This window comes from Notolepis coatsorum (genome assembly GCF_963971535.1).
Source record: "Notolepis coatsorum genome assembly, chromosome: 6".
Taxonomy (NCBI): Eukaryota; Metazoa; Chordata; class Actinopteri; order Aulopiformes; family Paralepididae; genus Notolepis; species Notolepis coatsorum.
This window is the reverse complement of record NC_140170.1, coordinates 111,688,346-111,714,697: the sequence shown is the minus strand read 5'-3', so window position 1 is coordinate 111,714,697 and position 26,352 is coordinate 111,688,346. Positions and strand designations below refer to the sequence as shown.

General features: G+C 43.4%; 1 protein-coding gene across 1 annotated transcript in view; it reads left to right on the top strand.

The window, feature by feature from the left end:
* Nucleotides 1-18,887, top strand: part of shmt2 (serine hydroxymethyltransferase 2 (mitochondrial)) — a 166,412-nt gene extending 147,525 nt beyond the window's left edge. Inside the window, exons 9-12 of the mRNA XM_084316786.1 lie at nucleotides 3,447-3,546; nucleotides 7,871-8,026; nucleotides 9,534-9,641; nucleotides 16,313-18,887. Of these exons, the coding sequence (XP_084172912.1) occupies nucleotides 3,447-3,546; nucleotides 7,871-8,026; nucleotides 9,534-9,641; nucleotides 16,313-16,440 (492 nt within the window). The 3' untranslated portion in view covers nucleotides 16,441-18,887. The remainder of the gene's footprint in view (nucleotides 1-3,446; nucleotides 3,547-7,870; nucleotides 8,027-9,533; nucleotides 9,642-16,312) is intronic.
* Nucleotides 18,888-26,352: the final 7,465 nt, after the last annotated feature.

The window sequence follows — 26,352 nt, the reverse complement described above, 5'->3', positions numbered from 1 at the left end:
CTTTAGTCAAATCCACTTATCACGTTGCCATTTTTCGCCTGATTATCTAATCATCCTGAAATCAACGCTAGATTATTGGTATTATATCTCCTCGTGCATACATGAAAGGGGGGTTGGAGTGGGCGCACCTCCGTGCTGTGATCACTGCCAACGGGAAACAGCACACACACATACACAGAGCAATCGCGGGGGAAAAAATATCAGATCAACGCAAGATTGGATATATACTGTCCCTACCTTGTCTCTGATGTAATGCAATAAAAATTATCCAATTATCTGATCGCCATTCCAAGTACTGGTTGCGGTAATCCGTCCCACGTTATCCGGCATTGCATATGAACGAGGGGGGGGGGGCAGCCTAGTTGATGCATCGTTGTAAGCAATCGTCTTGCCGGAACATTTTGTCCCCGCCCGCACGGCTCAGCTCGGCCCAGAAAACAAACGACATCGTTTCAAATGGAGTGCAATAGCGGCCGCGAGGCGTTAGGCGGCGGTATTTTCCATCTGCGATCTCAGACACACTCAGAACAGCCTGCACAGGCTGCCCCGATGAATTATGAATGGCAATAGCGAATAAAAGAAATACCGAAACAGAAACGTAGATCTACGTTTCTGTGACGTGTCCGGCACTCAAGCGCTGGGCCACAGAAACGTAGATCTACGTTTTCGGCAACCAAAGGGTTAAAGTGACCAGGGGCACAGTGGTGACGCTGCTAGGTAGGAGGCACAGTATACCGTGCTATTAATGTATTTATTACAATAGTTACCAACATGGGTGCTGCCTGGTTTTCGGTAACACTTTATAATAACACTCAGTTATAAGACCTTTATAAGGTATTTGTAGATAATGAACTAATCAATCTTCCGCCGTCGACTTAAGACGCACTTCTTCAACCATTATCTGAAATAATAATATAATAAAAAATTATAAAAAATTAAAAAAACTCTAACCCTAACTAACCTTACTGTCATGCACTTGTCCTAATAAACTAACCTACACTGTAACACGCAACACTTTGATGAACATTGTTACTCAGCTGATAGAGTTGTACCCTTCCTCGTACAGAACTTGTAAGTCGCTTTGGATAAAAGCGTCAGCTAAATGACTAAATGTAAATGTAATGTAATCATGAACAAACCATTTATATACATTCGTAAATTATCATCATTTATAACTATTTGTATAACATTTACAAATTAGTTCTACATTATTTATAACTCATTATCAACATTGTACTTGATTTGTTAATCATTCAATAATGTTGTTTAATGTGTAGTAACACATTTGTGAATTTGTGAAAGTGAAGACTATTCATCATTAACAAATGTCTAATACAGTTAATTATTTGTTGACTTTTTCATCACCTGTTACAAATGTAGACAGCTTTCGGATACACCCTTCTTTGTGACATCAAACAGTGACAGAATTAGGACTATACATAAATGTAATTTTATTAACTCATTCAGAGCCACGCCCATATGACCAAATTAGGTCTAGCGTGCCAGCACTGAAGTCAATGGGAGGACGGGGATATTTGCGAACGCTTAAACTATATCTTAAATTATGGCTATGGATCTAATACACCCGTCGCTTATCAATTTTTATTTTTTATTTATTTATTTTATTTATCCTTTATTTATCCAGGAATGTCCCATTGAGATACAAGATCTCTTCTTCCAGGGAGTCCTGACCAACACGGCACACAACAAGTTTCAACATAAAACAGGGCATTAAACAAAAAAACATACAATTCAAATATAAATACAGAAGGTCATTTGTGCAGTGGCAAGGAGCATAATCACATCAACAATAGCATCAGGTAAAACAGTTACATGTTTCATAAAGGGCCAATCGTAGCATACCTTTAAAAGCATTCACAGTAGGAAGTGCCTGTAGACAAAGTTTTACTTGCAACATATTCCATAAAAAGGGAGCATAGTGGGAGAATGCAGCTTTACCAAGCTCTGACTGCATCAAAGGAACATTTAAAAGCATCCCATTTGCTGCTCGTCTGGTATTAAAAAAGCAAATATAAAAGGACAGAAGTCTGGAGATATATAAGGGCAGCTTACCTAGCAATGACTTAAGGATAAAAATCAACATGTGTGATTGTCTTCTTTGGTACAGAGAGGACCAGCCTAATGACTTGCTTGCAGTCAACATGTACGAAACGGATTGTTTTTTCATCGGTACATTTCCGTTTTATACCGTTTTGAATACGAGTATAGTTTTGGAGATTTCTAGTAATTCCAGAGAAATCCGCGATAATAGCCCTTTAGTGGAATACACAAAACACGTTGTAATTTTTCGGCTGATTTATGAATAGTTTTCAAATAAACGCTAGATTATCGATAGTATATGTGTCATTATGCACGCTAGAGAAGCGGGCTGAAAAATCGATTATCCGTGCCTTGGTCAGCGCTAACGGCACGCACACACGTGCGCCCGCTCCGATGGCGGAGAAAGGAACATCTGATTAACCCAAGACTGGTAGATGTTCTGCAAAAAGATTAATCCAATTCCTGATCGCCATTCCAAATATTGATTGCATTTATTGATCCAACGTTATAGTCCAAAACACATAATCGACGCTGCTCCCAGCCTCCCCAATGAATGTGGTAACACGATACTGCTTGCCCGAGAAGGGAAACCCCGGACCGGAGTTTTTTTTCTGATGCACAGTCCCAGCCAATCCAATCCATTGATGTGCAATACCATCCGGGAGACGATAGGCGGCGGTATTTGCCCTTTGCGAGCTCAGACCCATTCCCAATGATAACGTCAGGCTGGATGGATGAAAAAAAAATTGATATCGCTAATAAAAGAAATAACGATTAAAACCCGACTATACTCGTGATTGCCAATTAATGGGTTAACATATAAAATACATGTGCACACATAACATATAGTGTAACCTGGGGGACACTAGGACCCAGGAGTACCCTGGCCAGGTATTGAGTATGTAGACTGTAGAGGAAGTCGCATGGCGAGTTAACCCGACTATACTCGTGGTTGGCAATGAATGGGTTAACATATAAAATACATGTGCACACATAACATATAGTGTAACCTGGGGGACACTAGGACCCAGGAGTACCCTGGCCAGGTATTGAGTATGTAGACTGTAGAGGAAGTCTCACGCGAGTGAGACTTGATTTCACGTTTGTTGCCGTCTGTTTGAATGGAAGCTACACACACGTTATACATTAGCAGAGCCAATTTATTCGTGCTGCCCCACGCTTTTAAGGTATGAGCACGCTAAACAAATTTTTTGTTGGTAAATCTATTCCATAATTTCCGACATAGCAATCACTATTATTTCCCATGCTTCATGTGATTCATCAGCACGGCAGGAATGCGTAGTGTAATTAACAATCAGATTGCTTGACCAGAGCGACCCGTTGTACTGTATGACTCAACTTCCTCTTTTGCTCTGTGTGTCCAGGCCCGGTCTCCCATGTTCAGAGAGTATACTCAACAGGTGATGAAGAACTCCAAAGCCATGGCCACAGCTCTGCTCAACAAGGGCTACACTCTGGTGTCAGGTAATATATCTTGATTTGAGATGTACTTTATGTATAAGATAAATTGGGTCTGCAGGTACAACATTTCAAATGTTTCATTTATATTAATTTAAGGAAGAAGAAATACATAAACATGCATGATGTGTAAATAATTCTAGCCTATAAAGGTCAGTGTGAGAGTGTGTATTTTGTCACTAACAACTAAGCAGTGGTTTGTTTTCGAATGTCCTGGCTTGTACTGCAAGTAATACGCAAGCCTCAGCTCTTTTCCCTTTTTTTTTTTTTTTTTTTGTATGTAATAGCCATCAAAACATTTCATAACCTAGAAAAGACAGTCTGCCGATTTACCCTGCATTGTTACTGCATTGTCACTGCCTAGACAACAGTTTTTCAGTCCCCTGGTAGATGTTTTTGTTTTAAAGATTGAGTAAAAAATGTTGTGTACTGTTAACAACTTAACACATACTTCAGGAATATATAGGCAGCATCTCTGGAAGAATAATCTCCTCGATCAGAGGGATTTAACCGCACATCCATGTTGCAGAATATGTTCTGGCATCTGTTTATTATCATGTTGAACCAAAGAAAAAGAGAAGCTCAATGTGACCAAAGAAATTAAATAATTATCTAAATTAATCTAACCCTGGTAATTCTACTGTAGGTCACATATACATGTTTTACATATTCAAATATTCAAAGATGTCTTGTATTGTTGATATTTGTTTCAGCAGTGTTTTAACTGATTGCACTGGATGAGTGGATTGTTTTTCTGACATTGATTTCTCTCCACAATAAGCTCCAACTCAGGCATAGTTTGTAATGGAAACACTAGGGACGATACTAAGTCAAGAGGGAAGGTGCAACGGGAATTATACACAATTAATTCCCTACCCAAACACACTACCCAAACTATACTACTAAACTAATATACACTACCCAAACACAGATGTTGCTGCATCTTACAACAAGGTCGGCATTCTCAATTTTTTTTTATATTAATCTCACTAAAGTTTACCAAAAACCAGGGGTGTAAAAAGTACCCAGAAATTATACTTAAGTGAAAGTATGGGTACCGTCTCAAAATCATACTCAAGTAAAAGTCAAGAGTATCTGGCTAAAAACACACTTGAGTAAAAGTAAAAAAAAGTTTCTACTTTCAAATGTACTGAAGTACTAAAAAGTAAAAGTTAAAACTTTTTATCTGACTGTCTATTCTTCTGATAGGTGTTTAATCAAAGATCCCCGCTTTCTTGTCTTGCACAAGGACCAATCAGCATGGGTATGGACGGGTTCATTTTCCATTGATGGGGATTTGATTGGCTGCTTTTAAATAAAGTGTGGCCGCAGGATTAATAACGTAAACGTTAGTTCGGCCAGAGAAACAAATATACTAATTAAAATGGTTGGACCTGCAAGATTTGTACTTTGTAGGTCTGCATTTTAAATGTAAGGAGTAAAAAGTATGTTTTTTTTTCTGAAATGTAATTGAGTAAAAGTACAAGTATACAAACCTAATAATACTCGTGTGAAGTACAAATCCCCAAAAACAGTACTTAAGTATTGTAACAAAGTACAATTACTCAAGTACTTTACACCCCTGCCAAAAACAACATGTGCCACTCTATCAACTCCATCCTTTTTAATAATATATACTACATAGGGATGCACCGATATGAAAATGTGCGGCCGATACCGATTGTTCAACTATCACAATTGGCCGATACCGATATTTGTGGCAAGAAAATATATATAAAAAATAAACTTTTTTTTTAAATACATTTAAAAAAAAATTATGAAACTACTGTATATTTGTATGTCTCTAAATGTTTTGCTGAATTGAAAATGGAGGACCCTTATGTAAAAAAGCCGAAAGTCTTTTTCTGGTCTTCATCATCCAGACCACTGTTGTTGTATTGAGCTGTACTGTATTGTACCCATTCTGCAATCTGTTAATAAAGTTTTCAATCAATCAATCAATCAAACAGAACAATTTAGTTTGACAGTCGATTCTGCCAATTACGTCACACCGCTTACACCCGCCCTGCTTTTCTTACCACCAATCGGCAATCGCTTATTCGTTTTTTTTTACTTCCGGGAACTCCGCCATTGATTTACACGAGAGATCAACTACAACCATACCAACTACAATAACGTTAGCTCCCCGCCGCTCACAAGTAGGATACCAGCGTCCGCAGGAGTACCAAATGAGGCATAATGATTTTACTGCAAAGAATGTTATAATATAAGCTTTTCTATACATTTGTCTGATTGAAAACTTTATTAACAGATTGCAGAATGGGGGCGGCCGAGTGGCGCAGTGGGAAAGGCGATCCCCACTAACGGAGGAGATGCTGGTATCGAGCCCAGCTCTCTGCGTTGCTACCGGCTTGGCCGGTCGTTCATATTACCACAATTGGCAGTGGTGGAGGGTGGGAAAGTCGGTGGGTGGGGATTGGACGTTGTGGACAGCGACTCCTACAGGTCGGTTGGTGCGCCTGTACAGCAGAATCAGGAAGTATCGGGGGCAGCGTGAGCCTCCCAATGCGTTACTCCTCGCCACTGAGAGATCGCGCTGTTCAGGTGAAAAGATGCGACAGCTGCCTCCTCGTGTACTGGAGGGGACACGTGATGCAAGGCAGAGCATGTGAGCGGCGCGGAGCGGCGGAGAAATCCGCTCTTCGCTCTAGACGGCTGAGTTCCGCTCTCATTCGCTCATGTTGCCCCCCCCCCCCCCAAGCCGCTCTCGCTCGCTCAGCTTCATTTGCGCATCAAGCGCTCCACAGTCCGCTCAGCAGAAAAAAATCTTTTTTTGGAGCATGATGTAAATTAGCTTGATTTGACCAAACTACAACAGTCTGCACCCCCTGGGCCCCTTAACAATTGTTTGTATTGAGCCGTATTGTATTGTACCCATTCTGCAATGTTAAATAACGTTTATCCATTCAACTACTATGCTAAGGTAGCTAGCCTAGCCGCAATGCTATGGCCGATCCCATTCACGTTAGCATGTAAGCTAACAACAACAACAGCGCTTTTTGAGAGACTAAACTCTCCACTCTTGGTGGTACATTGTGTTGATGTTGGTTTCGTTTCATCAATAAATGAGGCACACAGTGAATGTATCCTTTTTTTTTTATTGCACTTTGTTTGTTTCTCACTGAAAATAAATGTTGCGTTCACGCGAGCTCCCGAGGTGATTTAAAGATGGCGAATTCTACTTTGACTTAGCAGGATGTGTAGTGACGGTTCACCCTTCTCATTGGTTGAAAATGGCCTTCATGTTTGTACATCGCCACCTATTGCTTTGGCATTGTACTACATGTATATTACATCAGTTTAAACCACTGTGTGATCGTGTGCACTGAGCGGCTGGGAGCGGCTCGGAGCGGAGGAGAGTTCTCGCTCCGGAGTCGCTCTGACCCATTTTAAAACCCACTCCACGCTCACTTCAAAATCCACCGCTCCGCTCACATGCTCTGATGCAAGGCTTGGTCCTCACTGCAGCCGACCAGTGGGAGGCATAGTCTAGCAACGTTCGAGACAGGGGAGGGGAGAATTGAAGGGAGAATTGGCGAGGCGAAATTGGGATGGGAGAAAAATAAGAAAATGCGGAGAAAAAGTGAATTAAAAAAATATATATAATAATTTGCAGAATGGGTACAAGCTGATGTTATTGAACGTGTAACTATATAACAACAAATGCTCCGGCAACAGTCGAGTGCACCTCGAGTGATACTAGCTAACGTTACTGTTTAAACAAAATTACCCAGTCAACTATTCACGTTAGTTTAATACATGTCTAACGTTATCTAGCTGGCTAGCTACTGATAGCTCCTGATATCATCAGTTTTGCAATAGTTTTCGCAGTAGCTGGCTAGCGTTGGCTAACTAGCTATCGTTGTTGGAAAAACGTTAGCTTAACGTTACATGTATGATATGAGTAGAACGAATAATCTAATTCAGATTCAGCTAGTGCCAGAATGCTTGTGACAGTTTGCAGAACGTCGGGGGAGTAGGCAGGGTTTTAGTTGCTTTAATTTTTTCAAAGTGTGAACGTGTGGACCAGATTGACGTGACACAAATTGACGGACATTTATCGCCCACTGGCATCGGCAAATTTGAGCTTATCGACCGATAGGCCGATGGCAGTCAACAAGGCACTTATCGGCCGATACCAATACCGATACCCGACCGATATATCTGTGCACCCCTAACTACATATATACATGTATATATCTAATGGATGAGTTAATCTGACCCAGAGGTTAGTGGAGACCAAACTCAGGTCTAAAGGTTCTTTCTGAAGAGAAGTTTGTTCAAAGCCTTGTCCTGGTGAATGTTTCAGGTGGAACGGACAACCACCTGGTGCTTGTGGACCTACGACCCAAGGGCATCGACGGGGCACGGGCAGAGAGGGTGCTGGAGCTGGCGTCAATCACTGCTAACAAGAACACCTGCCCCGGGGACAAGAGTGCCCTCGCCCCTGGTGGCCTGAGGCTAGGTATGGTACATTCCACTTTACCCAGCATTAACCTGAGGCTAGGTATGGTACATTCCACTTTACCCAGCAGTAACCTGAGGCTAGGTATGGTACATTCCACTTTACCCAGCATTAACCTGAGGCTAGGTATGGTACATTCCACTTTACCCAGCAGTAACCTGAGGCTAGGTATGGTACATTCCACTTTACCCAGCATTAACCTGAGGCGAGGTGGTGCATTCCACTTTACCCAGCAGTAACCCGAGTCTAGGTATGGTACATTCCACTTTACCCAGCAGTAACCTGAGGCTAGGTATGGTACATTCCACTTTACCCAGCAGTAACCTGAGGCTAGGTATGGTACATTCCACTTTACCCAGCAGTAACCTGAGGCTAGGTATGGTACATTCCACTTTACCCAGCATTAACCTGAGGCTAGGTATGGTACATTCCACTTTACCCAGCAGTAACCTGAGGCTAGGTATGGTACAGTCTACTTTAGCCAGCATTAACCTGAGACCAGGTATACTGTAACAAACACCTAATGACTTTCTCAATATGTGGATCCAGATAGGCCAGTGAGCTAGTTGCCACTGCCATCAAGACGCAAGCATTGAGCTGATCATGAATTACTCGTATAGACTCACTTTTACTGGCTGCGTGTATCTACACGTTTTGACAAATGCTTGACAAAAGGTTGGTCTCAATTAGAAGCCGTAATTGTCACATTTGCTGATCGCCATGGCAAAAGTATGACCTGATACTGACAAAGTCGGTAAAAGGGCCAGACTGTGTGGTGGGGAGAGGAAGCTTATTACAAGCTAAAGCAAACTACATTGCAGGGTCATAATGTCAGTTGAAAATAATTCCAGAGTGGCCTAAACTTGCTACGGTAGCAGATTTTTCCTGTTAGTCTCAGACAGTACATCAGCAGCAGCAATGTATTCGTCTCACTCTGAGTGTGCGTGTGTGTGAGCTGGGCGCTGTCCAGTGCTGAATTGGACTGTGACAGGCAATTGAAAACAAAGTCTAATTTCTCTCTAACATTACATTCACTAGTGCTGTCTCAGAGTGAGATCAAATGAATGAATTGTAAATTGATTAATACTGGTTTAAATAAACAATGAGCTGATCAAGACTTATTAAAGAGCCAATCATTGAGCTGATCATGACTTCAAGCATTGAGATCATCAAGTCTTATTATAAAGTTAAGCATTGAGCTGATCATGACTTATTAAAGAGTCCCTTCACTCTGCAAGACGGAAGCGTTGAGCTGATCATGACTTATTAAAGAGTCCCTTCGCTCTATTCGTTAGCATTTCAGGAAGCTCATGAATCGCCAATCTTGTTTCCCCACATTCAGAGTGGTATGAGGGAAGATGGCACTCCACTTACCAAGTACACCCTCTTTGAACTTGAGCACAGCTTGATTTTAGACATTGCGTGAATGTGTACCTAACTATAAATGACCAATTTGTTAAATGTGACCTCACCAACCAACCAACCTCTGCGTCCTTCTCCCCACCAGGTACCCCAGCCCTGACCTCCAGACAGTTCAAAGAAGCTGAATTTCTGCAGGTGGTGGAATTCATGGATGAGGGTTTCAAGATTGCCTTGGATGTCAAGAAGAAGACTGGTGAGTATAGTGAACACATGATATGGATCCTAATTATATTTAACCTCTTTAACAGGTGGGCAGAAAAGTAGCAATTATTTTACTTGAACTTGAGGACTGCATTCTTTTTTTCCAAAGCTTTAAACTTTATACTTATAGCACATGCATTAGCCTGGTCTCTTTTGTAAGATAACATTCTGAAGTTACTAATGCAAAAAAGGAAAACCACTTTTAGTGCTAATGAAATAGAGTAACAGAGGTCTGAACTTGAGTTGAACTTGAACTTGTGTACTCGCATTTTTCTGTAGTGGTTGCAATATCAATATATATATAAATAGGTATAAGCTGGAAAACACTGTTGATCCGTGAAGTCTTATGTAGCTCACACACTAGCAGCCACTTTAACATGAGCACACACACACATACGGCTCGGGCACATACAACGTGCACGAATTTCACGCACGGGTTCCTAGCGGGATCGCGCGCCTGGCCAGACACACAGAGTCTGACTTCAGAGCGCGCTGCAGCCTGGAGCCCTCCATAGAACCAGCAGCAGCACAAGCTCTCTCTCTCCCTCTCTCTCTCTCTCCTCTCTCGCTCTCTCTCTCTCCCTCTCTCTCTCCCTCTCTCTCTCTCTCTCCCTCTCTCCCTCTCTCCCTCTCTCTCTCTCCCTCTCTCTCTCTCTCTCTCCCTCTCTCTCTCTCTAGAGAGAAAACGAGAAAGAAAGAAAGAGAGGGGGAGAAAGAGACTGGAGAGAGAAAGAAAGAAAGAAAGAAAGAAAGAAAGAAAGAAAGAAAGAAAGAAAGAAAGAAAGAAAGAAAGAAAGAAAGAAAGAAAGGCAGGGAGAATAAAGAGAGAGCTGTACTGTATTGTACCCATTCTGCAATCTGTTAATAAAATGTCCAATCAAGACGCCTCCCGCGCCGCCTCGAATCCAACCAATGCGGAAAAGATAGCTTGCCGCCCGCGAGGCGCGCTCCCGCTTGCGGCCAGTGTGCACAGTAGCGTCCGTTAACATGGGAGCGGAAGTGAAGCGGCAGCCGCCCGTCCGTCCGTGTTCATTTGTGTGCTGTGTGCCCTGGGCGTCATGCTGCACACGCTCACACGTAAGGTCACTTTACAGAAGGAAAGGTCACTTTAAGAGTAGTATAGTAGAGCTTAAGATTGTATAATATAGCATTGTATAGCAGTGTACATAAAGACCCAGTGCCTCATCCGTAGCTAACAGTGTATTGCACTATCACAGGACCTAGCATGTCCTACCATGCTCTGTAAATAACTCATGTACAGATACCGATATGCCCTACTTTGTTTACTTGTTTATTGCACAATGTTGTTCTATTGGTTGGATTCTTATTATATATTACTATTGTATTATGCACATCGTTGCGGGCGGGACCCCCTGCATTTCACTGTATACCTGTATGCCGTGACAAATAAAACTCTTTTATCTTGTATCGTGTACAGGTCCAAATTGTATAAAGATCCGTTCAGAAATGAGTCTTTGAGAGAGATCCGGGTAAACCGTGCGCCAAAGAAAAAGGTCTCCAAAATCCATTTCCTCATCCACGGCCGTTCATTCTGAAGTGTGATTGACTTCTGGTTTTCGCCCGTCAACTTTTACCTAGATCCCTTAGCACCCCCCCCCCCCCCCACATGGGGTATCATTGGAAAGCTACACTCATTGGCTACAACGCTGACCAATCATTTCTGCCATCAGCGGATGATTGGCAGTTCTGGAGCGTCGGGAATCCGAGGTGGTCATCTGACGAGCGGCAAGTAAAAAGATGCTCGCCTGACATATCATCATGTAACTCGAGAACCGAGGCACGCATTTGGTCAAGTGAGGTGGTGTTTTGAACGGCAACAAATAGACCTTTCTAACGGTAATTTATATGTTTGGCGAAAAATGCAGCCCTGAGCCGCTAGATGCTCGCGAAGTGCCATGACTTTCATGCGTTCCGCCTTCATAACGTATACATCCCGGTGCATGTTAAGAGGTTAAAAAGATATATATATATATATATATACTGTATACACCCACTTCCTTGTGGAATACTTGCACCGAAGAGTTCAGATGCTCAAACCTGTACTAGATGCGTGTACCCAATTGACCTATCTCAGACACTTGCCCAGAGAGAAGCAACAGTTGTGATTGGAGGATCAAGAAAAGAGGGCAGGGTTTGAGATAAGTCAGGTTGGGATGCACCAATCGATTGGCCCCCAATTATAATTTGCAGATAGACTTTCTAAATAGGCCATCAGTGATTGAGCCTAAGTTCCATGACACACTGCACAAGCACCAAAGCTGCATGTTTTACGTAAAAAAAAAGAAGTAGAAAAGTAGCTAATTTGCACACTGAAAGCAGAACGTGTGATCACACTACTGTAGTGTGCAATGCTAGCGTCCCCTGTGGACAAAATAAAATGAAATTTTATTAAACATCTTGAAGCAATAATTATTTTCTGACCACTACAGGGCAGTGAGGAGCCACATCTTCTTTGTCAAAGTGATCATTTTAAATATAGACATAACACTGCCTTATTGCCACAATCTTGTTGTAACTCAAATATGCACTGGGGGGGGTTATAATCTGTGCATGGATTACTAGATTTCAACTATAATACATACAACTTCCTTTTGGGCATTTCCTGGTTGTAAAACACTGTAGGTAAATACTTCACCTACAAACAATACTGTGCTGACAGCACAATATTGATGTAATTAACACAATGGCCGCCAACAACGAGTTTACTAGTTTTTGGGATCGTTATATAGTTTATTCGCTATATCTATTCATAATTCATAGCCGCAGCCTCTGGTATAGTCTTCAGACCCTGTCTGAGCTGGCAGACGGTCAACACCGCCCTCTACTGCCAGGCGGAGCTATTGCATCATTGAAAATGGGCTTGTGTCTTTTAGGAGGCGATCTGAGCCGGGTGGGCAGGGTTTAAATATTCAGGCGAGCCACTTCTATATAGGCTGGTAAAGCTATGCCTCCTAAAGTGTTAATCGGAAATACAGAAATACCGGCTACAGGCTTTCCGGTTTCCGGGCACCCCCAGTTCTGTTTATAGTCCCCAGGGAAACAAACAACAAGCAGACACTCGTACTGTCGAGGGAGGCAATAACGAGGTTGTTTCTGGGGGAATACATTTTCATGAGCACCGTGTCGTGATTTCAGGGGCGGGACTTCCTACCCGATTCCCACTTTCGGCCGTAGTGCTTTACCAGGCTTCATCTCTCGAGATAAAGCTGGGAACGGGGTTAACTTCTATACAACGATGGCATCAGTAACTCCGCCCGCCCGTCATTGTGAAACGGTCGGTAGTGTGGTGCGGACCTCCACGAGCATTATTTGGAATTGCGATAAGATATTTGGATTATCTCTTTTGCATTACATCAGATGCAAGGTAAGAACATCATATATGAATTTGATCGTTGATCTGACATGTATTTCTACCGCGATCAAAGCGATCCGTGTGTAGGTGTATGTGCTTATTACCGTTTGCTGCGGTGGGGGTGGGGGGGGAGCGCCACGCTACGACGGTCATTTCATGTATGGACGAGGAGACATAATAGTGATAATCTAGCGTTGATTTCAGGATGATTAGATAATCAGCCGAAAAATTACAACGTGATGACTGGATTACAGTCAAATGCATTTTTCTCGCCTTTTCCTGGAATTACTGAAAAACACCCAAACCATACTCTATTCAAAACGGTATAAAACGGAAATGTACGGATGAAAAAACAATCTGTCTCGGCAATGTTGACTAGAAGCATCTCACTGAGACCCGACGGCGTTATTAGACCCATAGATATAATATAAGATATATTTTAAGCACTCGCAAATGTCACAGTCTAAAACTATATCCATTGAATAAAGACCTGGCAATGAATGGGGTATCAGCGCCCCCTGCTGTGGCGGTCAATGTGTTAAGAGGAAAATACTTTTAAAATGCATATAGGTTTATATAGATAGATAGATAGATAGATAGATAGATAGATAGATAGATAGATAGATAGATAGATAGATAGATAGATAGATAGATTCTTTATTAATCCCCTTGGGGAAATTCAGGGTATCTTGCAGCTCACACAGTATACAGACATTGACAGTTCTCATTCAGTTATTTCACGTTATGTCTGCATCATGACTAAAAAATAAGCACATGATAAAATTCAATTAAATCATATCTATCAATATCAATAGGGGTGTGATGAGATAAAAGCAGGTGTATAAAACAAGTGTGTAAAAACAGGTGTATGAAAAACAGTGTATAAAAACAGGTGTAAAAACAGGTGTATAAACAGGTGTGTGGGTCAGAGGTCAAGGTCCCCTGCACTATATTACGCTGTTGTACAGTCTGATGGCTGTGGGGACAAAGGACCTCCTGTGCCGCTCGGTCCGTGAGTGCAGGGAGATGAGCCGTCCGCTGCGACTGCTGCTCTGCCCCACCAGGGTGTGGTGGAGAGGGTGGTTGGTATTGTCCATGATGGCCAGCAGCTTGCTCTGCGTGCGGCTCTCCACCACGGTCCCCAGTGGGTCCAGTCTCCTCCCCACCACTGAGCCAGCCTTTTTCCCCAGCTTATCCAGCCGCCTGGCATCCCTGGCCGTGGTATTACCACCCCAGCAGACAGCGGCATAGAGGAGCACACTTGCCACCACTGCCTGATGGAACATGAACAACATTTCCCCACACACATTAAAAGACCTGAGCCTCCTAAGGAAGAACAGCCGGCTCTGTCCTTTCTTGTAGAGCGCTTCCGCGTTTGCAGCCCAGGCCAGCTTATCGTCTGGTGCACACCTAAATATTTGTATGTCTGCACCGTCGCAATGTTGTTTCCCCGTATGCTGACTGGTTGCAGAGGTGGTTTCGACCTGCGGAAGTCCAGTACCATCTCCTTGGTCTTTGTTGCGTTCAGGAGAAGGCCGTTCCGTTCGCTCCAGTTGCTGAAGGCTCCCACCTGGTCCCTGTACTCTCCCTCCTGTCCCTTCCTCACACACGCCACAATCGCTGTGTCGTCCGAGTATTTTTGGACGTGGCAAGACTCAGAGTTGTAGTTTAAGTCTGCCGTGTAGAGGGTGAACAGGAACGGAGCTAGAACAGTCCCCTGTGGAGCCCCAGTGCTGCTGACCACTGTCTCCGAGACACAGTTGCCCATTCTGACAAACTGTGGTTGGTCTGTCAGGTAATCCGTGATCCAGGAAGTGAAGGAGGGATCCACCCCCATCTTCCTGAGCTTGTCTTTAAGTATGGGAGGTTGAATAGTATTAAAAGCGCTTTAAAAATCTAAAAACATAATCCTAACATAACTCCCCGGCTCATCCAGGTAGGAGTAGGCCCGGTGGAGCATGTAGGACCGCGTCGTCCACCCCGATGCTCTCCCGATACCCAAACTGCAGGGGGTCAAGGGCCTGTTCAGTCTGAACACTGTAGACGCAGCTAAAGCACAGGCCGTGTTTTGTCAACAAAGAAAAGACGTGATGGAATAACAACAGACCGGCCGCTGGTAGCTGAATAGGACATTTTGAAAATGTGAAAAATACTGTCATAAAATAATCATTGCAGCTTTAAATTGCAACTCCAAACAGCACGGTGAGTTCCAACGACTGTCAGTAAACAGGAAGAGAACTGTACACAGACTCCATCTGCAGCAGCAGGTATATAATGGCTATATAATAGTCATTTGAGCATGCTTTAAAGTCTACCGGTGAAAGCCAGGAGGCAAAAGCTGTTAGGGTGAAAGTGGACTTTATAGTGTTGGGTGACCAGGCTTTTTCTGTTGTTGAGAAGAAATGCTTTTCCATGCACTGACCGTGGCAAGAGGTGTGTGCATCTCAGTGATCGAAAGGGAAAACGCATCTCTTCAGTTGGTGAACACACTGATAAGAATTCAGCAGTTTGAATCGCCCACAGTTTCTCATTTGCTCCCATCACCCAATTTAGCCGTTATACCAATTCCCTTTCTGGTCGTTGCACTACCCTATTGTTGGTCTGGGGAGGGTGTAGACTACCACATGCCTCCTTCGATACATGCAGAGTCGCCTGACAGCGAGGAGTTTCACTGGGAGAGCGTGACGTACGCTCAGGTTCACGCTCTCTCCCCCAGGTGCACACTCCCTCCCCCAGGTTCACGCTCCCTCCCCCGAATCCCCTCCCTGCTGAACAGGTGCCCTGACCAACCAGTAAGAGTCGCTATTGCAACAACCAGGACTCATACCCCACCGGCTTCCCACCCACAAACACTGCCAGTTGTGTTCGTAAGGACAACTGACCAAGCGAAGGTACCACTGCCAAGAATTTAACCCAGATCTCCTCAGGTGTAGGCGAGTGTTTAGACCTCTACACTACCCGCTCCATATCTAACTTCTAACAGTGAAGAGTAGAGTACCTGCCTCAAGAGATAATTACATTATCAGGATACTGGGACATACTGGAAGAGGAAGAAAAAGCCCCATTGGTGTTAAATTGTAAAAGAAGCTTAACCCATCCTCCCCCTCTCTCTCTCTCTCTCTCTCTCTCTCTCTCTCTCTCTCTCTCTCTCTCTCTCTCTCTCTCTCTCTCTCTCTCTCTCTCTCTCTCTCTCTCTCTCTCTCTCTCTCTCTCTCTCTCTCTCTCTCTCTCTCTCTCTCCCCATCCCTCTCTTTCTCTCTCTCTCTCCCCCTCTCTTTCTCTCTCTCCAGGAAAGCTAGCAGACTTTAAGAACTTCCTGCTTGAGGACCCAGAGACGGTGGCTCGCATCGCTGATTTGCGCCACCGCGTCGAAGCCTTTGCCAGGCCCTTCCCCATGCCAGGCTTCCACGACCACTAAGCCTGCCCACAGAGAGACGGGTTCAGCTGGGAAGCAGAGTGGCAGAGGGCTGGCTGGATGGATGAATGGATGGATGGAGAGAGAGAGAGAGAGAGAGAGAAGATGAGGTGGTGGTGGTGGTAAAAGTGATAGATTGTAGGGTTCCAGTGAAGACGGATGACTCTGGAGTTAATCATACAAAGACTTTCCCTGCGTATTCAATCAGATCCAGGAGAACATTATCACTATGTTTGTAAAGGAAGTCACCTTCTACAGGTTAGGGTGTCCTAACCCTACAGGAAGGGGTGTGCTAACTCTGACCCTACAGGAAGGGGTGTGCTAACTCTGACCCTACAGGAAGGGGTGTGCTAACTCTGACCCTACAGGAAGGGGTGTGCTAACTCTGACCCTACAGGAAGGGGTGTGCTAACTCTGACCCTACAGGAAGGGGTGTGCTAACTCTGACCCTACAGGAAGGGGTGTGCTAACCCTGACCCTACAGGAAGGGGTGTGCTACCTCTGACCCTACAGGAAGGGCTGTGCTAACCATACAGGAAGGGGTGTGTTTCTGATACCAGGGTGGCCTCTCATTGTTGAAGCTGAGAAAAACAAACGTGATTTCAGAGTAATTATATAGAACTCCTCAACCTTTCCTATTATACGTTCACATGTGAAGATTGACGTGTGTTTCCCAGATGTTGTCTCCGCACCGCCCCGTTAACGTGGTGTAAAAAAGAAAAGCATGTCGATCCAAAAGATAATTGGACAACAACACGCATACTTCTAGTTTTCCCTCGTGTAGCCCCAATTGTCACAGAGGAGAGACTTTAGTTGTTGATAATTAGATGCACAGAAGAGTCTTAATGCTGTAACACCATGTCTTAACAAACTCGGCTTATGTAGATGACTATATTTTCACATGGAGATCTGTACATGTGTCTCTGTGCACTCTTGTGATGTCCCGTGTATGTAACCATGGTAACCAGCTACACACCATGACGCTTCCTGAGGAGGAGCAGTGTTTCCCGTAAAGCAGTGCTAGTTGCTCGTCCGCTAACCTTGATTTAAATACAATTTTATTAGTTTGATCTAGTTCTTACATTTTTGTTTCAGGATTATTGAACTAGCCGAGCACGAATGTAGGTTGCGTTAAGTGTGAACGACTATTTATAATCTTATTCTAACACAAAGATCACAAGGTTATTGCAGGTTGGTTTTGTTTGTTTGTCATAAGGTTAGCTGGCTAGCATGCAGATGGTGTTTTTTTGTTTTAATTTTTTTAACACCTCTGAAGTGGAAGGGTCCAGGTTCAGGGGGGCCATGTGAGAATCCACAGCAGGATCTTTCCCCTGTTGTGACCATTTCTCTTCCTTTAACCTCTGGCATGCTAATAGACTAGAGCAATGAAATCAATTAACATGCATATCCTTTATTTTGTAATGAATCTTTTTTTAACGGCCTGAGAGAAGAAAATAAATAACATAACAATGAATAGACAAGTCATCCCGATTTCATGATGCTGACGTTCAAATGTGTTTACAGAGAGTATATACTTTTATATGTATTATTGTACTTAACAAAAGATAATTATCTTCCATCTTTAACTTCCATCAGATCAATATCTTTATCGTTTGTAAGAGATTAACAAATGGAAATCCCTACATGTCTGTTTTTTTAATTGTCAAATATTACACAATGTAAGAGTGTTGGGGAAACTAGACACAGAGCAGCTGACGTTTGAGTAATTTGTTATCTGGTACGCACACTGGAGACGTTTTGTTATCATCACTGCATCAGTGAGTGAATGACACTCCCTCCAGTTTGTTAAATGAACCCTCTGGAGGAGAAGGATTGGTGGTATTGGGGATATATTTTCAGCCGTTTTTTGACACGCACAAAACCTCTGAACCTAACTAACGCAACAATGAGTATTATCCACAGCATACACCATTTTGTCAATCAATAGACTAGACATTGCTAAAAATATATATATATATTGTCTAACTATATTAGGGGTGTAACAATTCACACGGCTCATGATTTGGTTCAAGGCTAACGTTTGGAGAGCTGCCTGCTACCAGCGTTACACAGCTTCCTCGCGTTACGTTAACGTTACTCTACCTACAGTACAGTACTACTGTACCACACCTATCGTTTCTTCAAATTGCTTGCTGTTTGTTAACTTACTACTGAACCCTGTGTTGTTGTTCAGCCAGCAGAGCCCTAGTTTACAAAATAACAGCATTGAATGATACTATCGTCACGGTCCGTATCGTCCCATTAAAAGAATGGGACGATATTGTTGTATCGTGTTACAATGTCGTTACACCCCTAATAACTATTTTACAGGGGGAAGCAATCAACTGTAAACTATAGTACATTTCCATGTCCGCACAGTTTTGAAATAACATTCTTTTACAGAACATTTTATAAATAAAAGCTTAATGCTAATAAATATATGCGGTAATACAAGCATTTGCATTGTTTGTGTCGTTTCTTTTGAATGTTTTGAGATCACATCACTTTTTACATCAAGTTCAACTAATGTGAATTAATATGTAGGAAGATCTCTTGTGTCAAAACATAGTTGTCTAAACCTAGAATGTGTGGGCTACAGTAATGTGTGTGCATGCATAGAACATGAGTGACTGTCTGATGGATGTACAAAATATACAAGAAATGTGACTTTGTATGCTTGTGTAGTGGGTGTGGCACTTGTGTGTAATTAAACTACAGTAGTTAAACGTTGTCTGAGAGGCCATGGGTGGGAGGAACTGGAATGGACACAATATTTATTTTTTGAGTAATTTTACAGTCGTTTTATGTACACATTTCAGGTACCTGTACTTTATTTGAGTGTCCATCCTTTTTCTGCACATATAGTCCATGGGCCAGAGGCCAAAATTTCACTTGTCGGTGCCACTCAGGGTGAATAAACTTACATATAATTTTTTCAAAGATCTATGTCTGTAGATGATATTTTTGTATGATAGCCCTTCCAGAGTGGTAGCTTTATCATAATTATCAAGTCATGAAGTATACCTACCCCCTCAGGAAATTGCATTTCAGATGCTGGTCAGTGCATATCCTGCTTTAGACTCACGTAGAGGACATCTGTCAATGTTTCACAATATTGTGTTTGGTATCATTTTAAAGGGGACTGTGTCCTCTTTCATTCAAGCTAAGATGTGAATCTTTCTGACCAATATAGAGGTCACTGGAGCTCTTTGAACAGTCAACAACACACATTTCTACACGATTTTCGCCTAAATGATATACTATCTTTTAGCCTTGTGTCATCTAAGAGCAACAAAGACACTAAATACAATATCTACAACACTCTCAGGACCATAAGGATTCAGTAAATGTATAATATGCCTATACTATTTCATTGTTACAGGTCATTGTGAGCCTTAAATTAGAAAAGCAGTATTAGGCTCCTATTAAACTATACAGAACAGCCACTATAGTCTAGAATGGAAACATACAGTAGGTCCACCTGCATAGGGTGGATTTTTTTTCACCACTTGTTTTTTATTAATCCTTGAAGTGTCTATTTTAAGATTCTGACGGGTAACAAGTTGGAATAATGTCCCATGGGTTTATTTTTAACCATTTATTACACCTATTCTGAACCAAAACCTGAAAAATAAGAAAAAGAAAACAGCATAACTTTTGAAGTTAACAACATATGGAGACAAATTAAAACATTTCCCCAAACAAGTTTTGACCCAAGGAATTCAGTACAATTGTTATTTTAAAGATTCGAACACATCTTGATAAAATGTCAGGACAGAAAAGGCAAAAAACGCTAAAAAAACATATCACATCTCTATTTTCCCTTTTTACTGAAATGTAGTGCATTGGACGAGATCTATTTAGCTTAATATTGGAAATAATATTGTAATAAAGATTGTCTCCATGCGGGGGGGGGCGGAGCTGAGCGATCATGGAGTAGACGTGTTTCACATGAGCTCCCTTCTACCGTGCTGAATATACGTTTCTCCCCATTAGTCTTTATTTTATTTTTATTTGTTTTTTATTTGTTTGCTAAGTCGTCGTGTTTAGTATACATTCATCGACTTTTTTCGACTTTCTACGATGACGGGGGTGGAAACCAGAGCCATGAAACCATGCGCCACAACCAGCAAGCCGTCACCGCCGGGCCTGGCCACACCGTCTCCCGCTGTCGGGGAGTTAAGCGAAGCTGTGCTCTTGGTCATGACCAAGCTACACGCAGACTCTGAGACACGCATCGCTGAAGCACAGAAGAAAGTGTTGGCGGATTTCTGTGTCAGCCTCCGTCGTGAGATATCAGAAGAAATACGGCTGGCGGTAGTCCCGCTGACAGACAAGATGGAGACGATTCACCCTGCCTCATCGGCTAATGCTAACGAAATAGCCATGCTAACGACGGAGGTATCATTACAGTGTGAGAAGATGGCGGGTCTCGAATCCGCCCTGCTGGCTAGGCAGGCTGAAGTCAACAAACTACAGTCGGCAATGGAGGAGATGCAGTCCCGGGATAGACGCCACAACGTCAGGATTGTTGGAGTACCGGAGACCAGCGGTGAAGGCCGTCTCTCTGAGACCGTGCCCGAACTGCTGCAGAAGATACTAGGGACGGACGTCCTCCCTTTGCCTCCTATCTGCGAATCGGCCTACAGAGCGGGCAGGTTTTCTCCCGGCGTGAACAAAGAGCCGAGGCCCATCATAGTCAAGCTGAACAGACTCCAGCAGAGAGATCTCATCATGCGGTCGGCTCGTACCAGAAGGGGTAATCTGAGGCTTGGCGATCACAAAGTGGCAATTTTCGAAGACTTTACACCGGAGGTTCAAGCACAGAGAGCCGAATACAAGGTGGTCCTGACTAAGCTATGGAAACTAGGCCTGAGGCCCACGTTATTCGCTCCCGCGAAATTATCTGTGTTGGAGAAGGTCGGTGGTCAGCGTTTGTTTTGGTCGTTGGCTAAAGCGAAGGAATATCTCGCGGAGACACCCGAGTCTGTTGCTTGATATCTATGGCGGGTGAGTGACTTGGCGGTTTGGGCCTATATACATTGATTAGGCCGACTATTCACAAATACTTGCTGTCATGCCCAGACATGCTAACTGCCCAATGCCCATCCAACTAGCGGGGCTTCCCAATGACTTCTGTTACTTGCTAAAGCTGACCTCATGGTCGTACTTGTGTATCGCCTCTTTGGAAGCTAACGAGCTAGCTGAACAATGTACATAATAGGCTAACGTGCTATCCGGATTCATCACTAGCTTACGCGCTAGCCTCGGGCTAGCCAGCGGGCTTCGTCTATAGTCTGCGCTGAGACATTCGCGACCCGTTAATGGTTACGTATTTTGGTTGCTGTTGCTGTTCAAAGGGTCATTGGTTTGCACAATTCAAGAGTGATCGAATCCCTAACTAACTTCTGGTATGCTTTTATTTTTATATCCAGGTTGTTTTGAGCTTTGGGATCCATAGTAGAAGCCAAGGTCGGTTGAATATGCATATACAATATATGATAACAGGTTGGGTCGGGTATGGCTTGCACTTCATGGCTATATGGTTATATGGCTTGCACTTTAGCCATGCCCCTCTTTTCCTTTTTTTTTTCTTTCTTATTGTCGCTGTTTTTATGTCATCTGTATGCGCGATTTAAATGTGATCCGATTCTACCTTGGACTAACTGCTGGTTTGCCTTAATTTTGTTTTGATTTTTCCGTGATCCATTTATGCTATAACGTTGCGACATTAATATGCAGACTCCAAGGTAGATGGTTACAGGGTTGATGCTGAGTAATTATATAATAATTATTGTCGCTGTTTTAATGGCATTTGAATGAGCAATTTAACTGTGATTCGATCCTACCTTGGACTAACTGCTCCGACCGATATCTTTATTGAAACAATGTATGATAACAGGTGGTGTCAGGTGTTGCCTATTACCATCCCCGGATTAATTAATTAATGAATGTGTTTAATTCTATTCTTACATAGGTTATGTCATTTCAGCCGTTGTGCCTGATCAGAGGGACAGCTAAAGGGGTGCACTTTGACCATAACACCTTTTTTTTCCCCTTCCCTTTTTTTTTGTCATTGTTTAATTGACATTGTTCACACAATTTTGCACAATTAACCTGTGACCCGATCCTGCCTTAGACTATCGGCTGGGATGCTTTAATTTAATTTTGTTTTGAATTTTCCTATACCCTTTTGGGCTATTACAATGCGACGTTGAAGCGCAGATTCGGAAATAGATGGTTGCAGGTTGATGTGGAGTTATTATTTAATAATGGCTATTTTTACCATTATGGTTGTCTCATGTTGGGGCCAGGGCTCAGGTGGGTTTCGACCGATATCTTTATTGAATTTAATTTTTATTATTATTTGTGTTTATTGGACTAGTGGGGGTTTACTCAGGGGTTTATCTAGAGGGGGGTTGGAGTGGGGAGCGTCTTATTGATCCATGTCTCTAGTGGGAAGTGATAGGAAGATGACCATCCTCAGTGGATGGGGCATAGGGTGGGGATTGGAGAGTGGGTATAGGGGGCCTTATAATAGGACGGGTGGGGTAGGGTTTAGAGTAGAAGGAGGGGGGGTTGTAGCTGGGGTGGTATTTTTATGTGTTTTATGTACTGTTGTCTTAAATGTGTGTAATTGTTCCTCCTCTGAACTCCTGGGATTGACCGTCCGGGCCCGCCGGGATCAGCACCTCTGTACCTGGCTGCACTGGTATGTTCTCTACGCATTTATACAAGCTCGACCATGGCTAAATTGAATATTTTAATTTGGAACGCAGGAGGGCTTAGTGCCCCACACAAGCGTGCCAGTGTCCTTTGGCTATTGAAGAGGAGAAATATTGACCTTGCTCTCCTTAGTGAGACGCATTTATTGGTAGGTGACGTGTCAAGACTGGCAAATCGGCAATATCACGTTATCTCCTCATCCTCAGCCGATGATAAGACGAAAGGAGTAGTCATAGTTACAAGACGTAACCTTGATATCAAAATCTTGGATGTATGGTCGGACACGGAGGGAAGGATTACTATAGCAAAAGTTGAATTCTTGCATAGGAAGATGGCTATAATAGCATTGTATGCTCCTAACACATTTGATTCAGCGTTCTATAATACAATCACAAAGAATATGTTGGAACTTAATGGATACACTCTCATTGTGGGTGGCGATTTTAATGCGTGCTGGGATGCGGAGATGGATAGGTCCGGGCCCTCTGAAACGAGCGACCAAAAACGGGCCTCTAAGGCCCTTAGGATGTGGGCCAAAGACACAGGGCTCACAGACCTTTGGCGCTTATGCAACCCCACCCTCAAAGATTACTCTCACCTGTCAGCCAGACACAAAAGCTTCTCTCGAATTGACTATGCATTCGCGTCCCCTAATATGTTTGATAGTTTCGATGTCTCATTGGTTCCCTTGGCTCTCTCAGACCACAAGGGGATTTTCCTTACGGCAACCTTTGGCAGGCTCTCCGCAAGAGCTCCCAGATGGCGTTTTAATTCGACCTTGCTAAAGAACGATGACTTCTGTTCTGAGTTCAGGAGTAAACTAGCTGAATTTTTGCAGATCAACGTTGGCACAGTAGAAGACCCCAGGGTCCTGTGGAACGCATTGAAAGGATTTATCAGGGGTCATGTCACACTATTTGCCTCCAATTTGCGAAAATCCCGGTCAAAAAAGCTAGAAGGACTGGAATCATTATATGCGGACCTATACGCATCCTTGCAAACTAACTATAATGAACGACTAAACACACAACGTAAGATAGTCAAAAAAGAAATAAACTCCATACTTAAACAACAGTCTGAGTTCTTGATACATAGGACAAGACAAAATTACTATTTTCACGGCTCCAGACCTAGCCATCTATTGGCAATGAAAATACGCTCAAATGATAATTTCTCGGATATCCCCTCGATTAGAACGAGCCAGGGTACAGTCACTACTGATTCGAAAAAGATCAATGACACTTTTAAAGAGTTTTACTCACAGTTATATAGCTCAGAGGGTAATCTTGATGACTCTAAATTTGAATCGTTCATTGGCGGGCTTGAGATACCCCACATTTCTGAGGAAGAGGCCAAGGAACTGGGGAGACCGATTACTCTCGTAGAATTGAGGGAGACGATTGTTGAAATGCAGAGGGGTAAGGCACCAGGCTATATGGTATTTGATGGAACAAATCAGCCTGCCTACCTCTTAATGAACTGGCCAAGGCGGTACGACTACCAGCTGATATCCCCATAGTAGAACATTTTAAATACTTGGGCATAGAGATATTCCCCACGCTGAACCAAACTACTAAGTACAACTTCACGGGTACTTATGATAAAATACGCCAGGATCTAGACAGGTGGTCGTCCCTTCCTAACTCCTTACAAGCCCGGGCTTCCATAATCAAAATGAACATCCTGCCTAGGATAAATTTTATTAGCTCAATGCTCCCCCTGCCCCCTCCAATAGACCACTGGCGCAAGGTACAATCGATGGTATCTAAGTTTGTCTGGAATAACAAACGCCCGAGAATCAAAAGGGCTACTACTCAACGTAGAAAACAAGATGGGGGCCTCGCAATCCCTGATTTTAAACTTTATTTCTGGTCCTTTTCACTGAGACCTCTGATGTGCTGGCTAGACCCTGTAGAGGCTGTATCGTGGCGCTCCTTAGAAGCGGCGGCGGTATCTCCGCTAAGATTGCAGGATGTAGTGTACTCCACTGTCTCTATTTCGAAATGCCGGCTGAGGTATGGACCGATCATAACTCACGTGATCCAAACGTGGCGTAATGTACAGAGGTCGTGTGGGGTTAAATGCCCTTGGCACCTGGACTCTCCAATTTTTAATAACCAGCAATTACTTGTTGGACACAAACCGGTTAATATTCCTCAATGGCAAAGGAGGGGAGTGCATACTCTGGAGGATATTTATGATAAGAACGGCCTCCGTGCGTTTCAGGACTTAAGAGAATTTTATGATCTTCCCGGCGAGTCCTTCTTTCTTTACCTTCAACTAAGGTCAGCACTGAGGGCGCATGGTGTACCGTGGGCTCAAGCCTTGCACCCACACCCCTTCCTCAGGCTCATAGTGGACAGGACGACATCCAGAGGGTTTGTCTCCGACTTTTATACGCTCTTAATTCAATCCACGTATAAAAATGTATCATTGGATACAATCTGGCGTGTGGATATCCCGGAGTTGGACCCCGAGTTTGGCTGGGATGATGTTTGGGCAAATGTGGCATTATCTTCCCGCAACCCCAATCACCAGCAAATTAATTTTAATTATATTCATAGGACCTATCTTACACCTAGGAAGCTATATGCTATGGGACTGATAACCGACTCTCGGTGTACTTTGTGCTCTCAAAAGGCCACTGGCACTTATATGCATATGTATTGGGATTGCCCACCAGTGGCCCGCTTCTGGAGGTCAATAACGGACAAACTTTCAGATCTGTGTGGCTTAACTATCCCATTCACAGCTGTTACGCTACTCCTGAACGATATAACGACACTACCCGCGTCCGTACAACTGAAAAGGGTTGTCCTAGCGGGCGTCACAGCAGCGAAGAAGCTAATAGCAATGAGATGGAAGGAGCCTGAGAAACTTACAATGATTAACTGGTCCCTAACTCTATTGGATGTGATTTATCTTGAGATATCCACAGCCCGGGTGATTGGGGTGGGGCAGGCTGGAATTGACCTGTGGTTCGCAGCAGCTGAGAAGGTAAAGACCGCAGTGTGCGGCTGAGCGGGGTTGGGGTTGCGTGTTCGGGTGAGTCCGGCGGTCTCTTGGGAGGGGGAGGAGGAAATGTTTTTGTCTGTCTTGTCTTTTGTCTTGTCATCTTGAGTTTAGCTGGGGATATTATGGGGGGGCAGCTATTTAACTATTTAACTATTTCTTCACTGTTTGGCCACT